Below are 6,961 nucleotides of genomic sequence, written 5' to 3'. Positions count from 1 at the left end.
TGGCACTCTAGCCCGGGCAACACAGTGAGACTCTGTCTCAAAAAAAAAAAAAAGGCCAGATTGGTCTAGTTAGGTTACAGAAAAAAAGTCCTCTGAGATAGTGAAAAGTGTTAAGAAGGTATAAAAAGAGCAGGGTAGAGTCCAGAGTCTGGGCTGGAGAGGAGTGTTCTCTAGCTGGGGTCATGGGGAAGGGCTGGGCGAGGCTGAGACATGGTCAGATGGAGGCACCTCTGGGGAGATCTGGGGAAGACTCCGCTAAGCAGAAGGAGTAATCAGGGCAAAGTCCCCGAGGCAGGAATTGAATTTGGTGTGCCCAAAGGACAGGAGAGAGGTCACAGGTGACAGGAATGAGGAGACAAGAGGAGAGAGGAGGAGCTGAGAGGAGCGGGTTCCAGGTTACCTTGAGCCTTTAGAACAAGGGAGGATTTGGAATCTTATTCTAATTGCAGTGGAAGCCCCTGTGGGAAAGTGACAGGCGGTGATTTATGCTTTCAAAACATCACCTTGGTAACGTGTAGCGGAAGGGGTGCAAGAGTGAAGACACAAGGTCATTTGTGAGACTGATTTCAGCTTTCCAGGTGAGCAGCGGGAAGATGGGAAGAAGTGGCCATATTTGTGATATATTGTCAACATAGTGTACAGGACTTGCTGATGGATTGGATGAAGGATGTGGGAGAAAGAGAGAAATCAAGGGTGACTCCAAGGTTTTGACCTATTCTGTTCCCCTTGATAGGGATAGAGTGGTGAAAAGGACAGATTCAGACCTGGCCTCAAGGGGTTTATCAGTGGTTTAAATTGCATGTTGAGGTGAAGAGTGGCCTGTAATCCTAGTTCTTTGAAAGGCAGAGGTGGGAGGATCACTTGAGGCCAGTAGTTCGACACCAGCTTGGTAACATAGCGAAACCCTGTCTCTACAAAAATTTTAAAAATTAGCCAGGTGTGGCATTGTGCACCTGTAGACCCAACAGCTCGACAGGCAGAGGTGGGAGGATCACCTGAGCCCAGGAGTTTGAGGTTGCAGTGAGCTGTGGTTGCACCACTGCGCTCTAGCCTGGGACACAAAGCAGCGAGACCCTGTCTCTTAAAAAAAATTGCACAGTGAAAGAAAAATTTTCCCAAACCTCTTCTGGGACAGAACATTCTTGCATTATGTAATGCATAATCTTCTGGGAAGAAATTGACATTTCTGATAAACGTGCTTAAGCAGTATTTCCGATGAACTTTAAAGGGATTAAGACTTGCTATGAGAAACCAGACACCCAGCCATTCTGCCGTCAAGAAAGAGTGTGCTGACTTTTAACCATTCTTCTCTCCCTTTTTTTCTTTCTAGTCTTTTCATATAAAATGTCTTTGTCAAGAATGGATCTTTGGCTTGATCTAAGAGCAGCCTTTTCACTTTCAACAAGATTGTAATAAAACTTTGACACATGCTCATAACTAAGTGGTCTGAAAGATTTATTTTGGAAAATACTGCTCATGGACATATTCCATGAGAAAACAAGAGAATTTTAAAAATCGATTAACAACCTCAAAGACCCAATATTAAGTGGGAAATAAACAACCACCAATATTTGATACCTGAATTATTAAAGCTCATTGCTAATAAATTGCATGAGTAAATGCTAAACTCTTGACTTTATGAGATTACCATAGACACACCCTAAAGTTTCTTCATCCAGATTGCTTCAGGCAGGGCTCGGTGCCTCACACCTGTAATCCCAGCACTTTGGGAGGCTGAGACAGAAGGATTGCTTGAGCCCAAGAATTTGAGACCAACCTGGACAACATAGCAAGACCCCATCTCTAAAAAAATTTAAAAATAAAATTAGCAGGGCATGGTGGTGCACGCCTGTACTCCTAGCTAGTGGGAGGCTGAGGCAGGAGGATCACTTGAGCCCAGGAGTTTGAGGTTACAGTGAGCCATGACTGTGCCACTGCACTCTAGCCTGGGCAACAGAACAAGACCCTGTCTCTTAAAAAAAAAAGGATAAAAATAAAGAAAGAAAGAAAATAAAATAAATATGCAAATTTTAAAAAAGAAAAAAATGAAAAAAGATTGCTTCAAAGGCAAAAAATATGAAGAATGCAGTGTTTTGTTGTAGTAGATGTCAAGCAAGTATCTGCTAGAGTCTTGCTTCCACTCAGCGTGAACATGCTACATATAGGCTATCCTGTCCGTAGAGATATGCTTTGATTTTAGATTTAAGAGCCTTAAGGCTGCAAGTAAATCTTTTTTTTTTTTTTTTAAGAAATAAAGAAGCTGAGGTCCAGAGATGTTAAATGTTTGCCTGGGTTTGCACGGCTGAGTCAGGATTTGAACTTAGATCCTGAGGGCTTTTCACTTGTCTAAGAACGCAGAATCCCGTGCCTGCATGCTTACAGTAATTGCCGTGTCATTTCTTAGTAAAAGTGATTTGCATTTAAAATGGCATTTCAGTAACTAAAATAAGCTTTTTCTTTTTTTTATATATCTTTCAGTTTCCCTTTCAAGACAATCTCTTTCAATCCATGTATTACCCTCTTCAGCTGAAGTTTCTGGAGACTGTGCACACTTTATGTGGACGAATCCCGCAAGTTTTTCTGAAGCAAATTGAGAAAACAATGAAAAGGGCTTATGAGAAACACGTCATCATCCGTGTCGGCCCCAACCAGATGCACTGAATATTTTGTCTTGTTGCAAGTCAATTAGGTGTCTTATGATCAAGGAAATATTAATCTTTAAGCTGCCTGGATCTTTTTGTGTGAATATTTAATGGTGCTCCATGACTGTTGAGTTTAAAACGCCTGGTTAAATTTTGCTAAATTAGTTGCCCCTCTAAGGGAATATGCTCTATTTTATTTTTTTCTAAAAGGCTATTTATCTCTGTTTAAAAACAAACAAACAAAAAAATGGGTGCAACACCTATAGTTCCAGCTACTAGGAAGGCTGAGGCAGGAGGATAGCTTGAGGCCACACGTTTAAGACCAGCCTAGGCAACATAGCCAGACCGAGACCCCACTTCTAAAAAAAAAAAAAGAAAAAAAAAAACCGACATTATTATGCACTTAACATTGTTCGAGCTAGCTGTGAAAAGGAACTTTTCTGAGCCTTCCAATTCCTGTTAAGTGTCTGAGACCATTTCAGTGGCATCTGAGGTGTTACATTTGTCTAGCATTCCTGAGACACTGTCCATGCAATTGGCCCTCCCACACCCTTGTTATAAAAGTGATACATGCTTGTGAAACAAACTTGTAGAATATGTGGGCCTTCTTGATTGATCATGGCTGAGAGCAAAATAAAAAAAAGAGAGAAAGTGTCGGCCAGTGGAACCAAATCAAGATTAGATTAGTCATAATCCTACCAACCAGTGGAAAAAATTGTTACCATTTGAATGTAGTTCCTTCTAGCCTTTTTTTTTCCTACTTTTGTATTTTCCATTTAGATATGGCAATCTAAAACAGGTGATCTCCATAAAAGCTAGCCCTTTTGTTGAGATTTTTTATGTAGGAGACTAAAAAGTTAGACAAGTTGATTATGTTTACATCATTTTATTTAGAATTCATCTGAGAGGAGCATTCAGATTTCAACTAATTGGGCAGTGTTAAAGGATGAAGCATGTATCTGGGGGTGTTTCTCAAGAAAAATTGTTTGGATTTGTAGAGGACTAAATCATAAGAAATTTCTATGCAACAAGAGTTTCTGAAAGGAAATTCAGTAATTGTGTTAAACCCAAGGGGTCTCTTTAGCAAGAGTTGTGATTTTGTGTTTACCCACAAAGACATTTGATCTCTTAATAGTCAATAGGTGTGGTCTTCTCTCTTCTTTAAACTTTTGGGCAATGGGTGGAAATCAAAGGGCAACTTCAAATTTAATGTGTACAGTATAAATATTAATAGTTCAGCTGATTCCACTGGCAAGAAAATTCAGCTTCCTGTCAGCCTTAGAAAGGTCTCTTTAAACTTTTCCCTAGAGTTACCCAGCTGTTAGCCAAGGTACCTTGCAGATCTTATCAGCTACAGTGAGGAAGTTCTATATTCTATTTCACAAAGGGATCTGGCTTAATTCCTAGTTGCTCATATAGTTGGTATCAGCATAGGGACGTTTTGCATAATGCTTTATTTATCTCAAATGACTTCTGCATAAATGCTCTCCTTGATGTTTGCAACAGCCTGGTGAATTTAGTAGAGGCCTGTATCACCTTTATAAGGTAAATAAGGAAATTGTAACACAAAGAAGTGAACATACCCAATAGAATTGCTGTTCTGTAAGACACACAGTTCTGTGTAAGATGCATCCTCTTTTACAGAGAAATTTTTGGAAATAAAAATATTAAATACCTTTTATCAAACATAGAAAGTGATCTGGGCCGGGCGCTGTGTCTCACGCCTGTAATCCTAGCACTGTGGGAGGCCGAGGATTGTTTGAGCTCAGGAGTTTGAGACCAGCCTGAGCAAGAGCGAGACCCCGTCTCTATTAAAAATAGAAAGAAATTAATTGGACAACTAAAAATATATAGAAAAAATTAGCCGGGCATGGTGATGCGTGCCTGTAGTCCCAGCTACTCAGGAGGCTGAGGCAGGAAGATCGCTTGAGCCCAGGAGTTTGAGGTTGCTGTGAGCTAGGCTGACGCCACGGCACTCACTCTAGCCAGGGCAACAGAGCGACATGTCTCAAAAAAAAAAAAAAAAAGAAAGTGATCTGAAAGTATAAAGTGAAAAATATTATCTTGTTAATGTACATGTGTCATTATATATTGGAATCCAGTAGGAAATCAGGTGCTGTATCAGCAGAAAAAGTCTTACCTTGAAAAAGTATATGAAAATCTCAGCACCACACAGAAATACAGAGATATCCGTCATCATTGGTATGTAGCGTCATTATGGTAGCAACAAATTTAAATCTAAAATGTTAGAGTAATAACCCATACTTTCCTTCTGATCATTTGGGTGGCCTGTGGTTTGTTATTTTTGTTAAGGAAACTACCATTATGATGTGAAACTCTTATTTTTGATGTTATATTTTATGTTTCCTCATTTCACCACTAGAGATGACATCATTCGTTATTTTATATCTTTAATACTAGGCCTTCCATCCCTGGTATGGGCACACAGGATATGGAGCAATTCTGAATTGTCTTTTAGATAGGGGAAAATGCATCCTATATACCTACAAATAGAATTTTAGTGAAAAAGTCAGGATGTGAACATAATTTCCTAACTTCCATTCTAGTTTTTTTCCTACTTCTTCAGAATGGCCAGTAAAACCCAAAAATGTCACTCAGAGTTGTTGATGGCTCACACACCAAAAGAAGTTCCTTTCCTCCTTTAGTGTGTCCCACAAAAAATCTGCTGTCAAGATTTCAAATACAACAATGCCTCTTTTTTTCATGAGAGCCAGGTTTACCTACAGCTTTCAACTGTGGCTGCTGGTGTGAACATCAAAAACAGGGTTTCCAACAAAGGTCAGTGGTAGAACCCTAGAACATTACAGAATGATGAATTATGAGACAGTGAAAACCTTAGAAACTGGTTTGGTTTTCTCCCTTGGAAGTCTTGTGTTATATCCTGAAATCTGAGTTGAATTTGGTCTAGAATTTGGAAAAAAAATTTGCTTTTCCAATCCCTACTGCCTGAAAGTGCTAATTATTTTCTATAGCTAGGATAGTACCATGTGGCAGTATGTTTTCTGCCTTTGATAATTCCCAGAAAACTACTACATTAACACCTTTGAAATCTGGGAGCCACAAATTTTAACTCAGTGAACTTCTAAAACATTCAATCTGTGGTCTGAAGTTTGCCAAAGGTTGTGTTGCCCGTATGCCACTTTGAATTCGTATTGGGAAGAACGTGTGCTGGTTTTTTCCCTCCTGTCCTGCCCTCTGTTCTCTCTTCTTTCCTCACCTCTCTTTCCTCCTTTACTCATACCTTTGAAAATTCTGTTTAATGCATACAACTATGGTGTTCCATTGGAGAATGGAAGAACGCACTCTAATAGCGAAACATGCAGTATTTTTGTGTGCATTGCGATTGAGGCTTTTGACAGCAGGGTCGCTGGAAATGCTGACAGTATTTTCCTTGCTGAGTTTTTCTCTAATGTAAATCTCAGAAATCATGACTTACGTTGAAAATTCCAATATTGAAAAGATTAACTGGCTAAAAAATTGATTTAGGTTTTTCTTCCACTTCCAAACTGACAATTTAGCATTTTAGATATAATGCTCCAAGCTTTCCTATTTGTGTAAAAATCTCCATGTCATAGTCAGTGCTTCCATTGCAAATTGGTGTTAACTTTTACTGAATTTAATATTGAAATGGATATTGATATGGACTTGGGGGTTTGAGAGTATTTCTTTTATTGTAGTTATGGTGTTCATAAGCAAAAACAAACAAATCAAACCACACAAAACATTATCCACAGTGAGCGATTGCAAAATAATGATCTGATAACAAAATAATCACTCCAACCTACCCTGAAAACAGGACAACATTCATACAAATTTAGATTTATGTATAAATAATACCAGGTATAAATTTCATGTTTGATAAACCAAAATGAACATCATTTCATGACGGAATTCCGAAATATGTTGAGTTCCATGGGAGCACAAGTCATTATATTCTCATTTAATAGAATGGTAGAGAATCTTATGATTTTCTGTTTCTCTCCTACCTTTCATGTTCCTCTTTTTCATTTTTGCCTTTCCCTTTCTGTTTATCATGTAACCTTCTGAGTAGTGCTGAGAAGCCTGGCTTTCATGGCAGAATGACAGAACTTAGGGGATCCCTGTGCAGGCAGATCTAAGTTCTAATCCTTAGATCAAATCTTAAGTTAAGAGTTTTCCAGAATAAAAAAAAAAAAACAATCAACACAACACACACACTCACACACACATATAAACACACACCACACTATGCCTTTAAAAGGAAGAGCCAACATTTGTTATACCTGTGAATTGAAGAATTACAGATAGTCGAACCTTAG

General features: G+C 38.9%; 1 protein-coding gene across 1 annotated transcript in view; it reads left to right on the top strand.

Annotated features, from left to right (window-relative positions):
• The window catches only part of GXYLT2 (glucoside xylosyltransferase 2), an 86,573-nt gene extending 83,708 nt beyond the window's left edge, over positions 1-2,865 (top strand). Inside the window, exon 7 of the mRNA XM_012652870.1 lies at positions 2,479-2,865. Within this exon, the coding sequence (XP_012508324.1) occupies positions 2,479-2,661 (183 nt within the window). The 3' untranslated portion in view covers positions 2,662-2,865. The remainder of the gene's footprint in view (positions 1-2,478) is intronic.
• The last annotated feature ends 4,096 nt before the right edge of the window (positions 2,866-6,961 follow it).

Source organism: Propithecus coquereli, unplaced genomic scaffold (genome assembly GCF_000956105.1).
Source record: "Propithecus coquereli isolate 6110/MARCELLA unplaced genomic scaffold, Pcoq_1.0 Scaffold400, whole genome shotgun sequence".
Lineage (NCBI taxonomy): Eukaryota > Metazoa > Chordata > Mammalia > Primates > Indriidae > Propithecus > Propithecus coquereli.
This window is presented reverse-complemented; position numbering and strand designations above follow the sequence as displayed.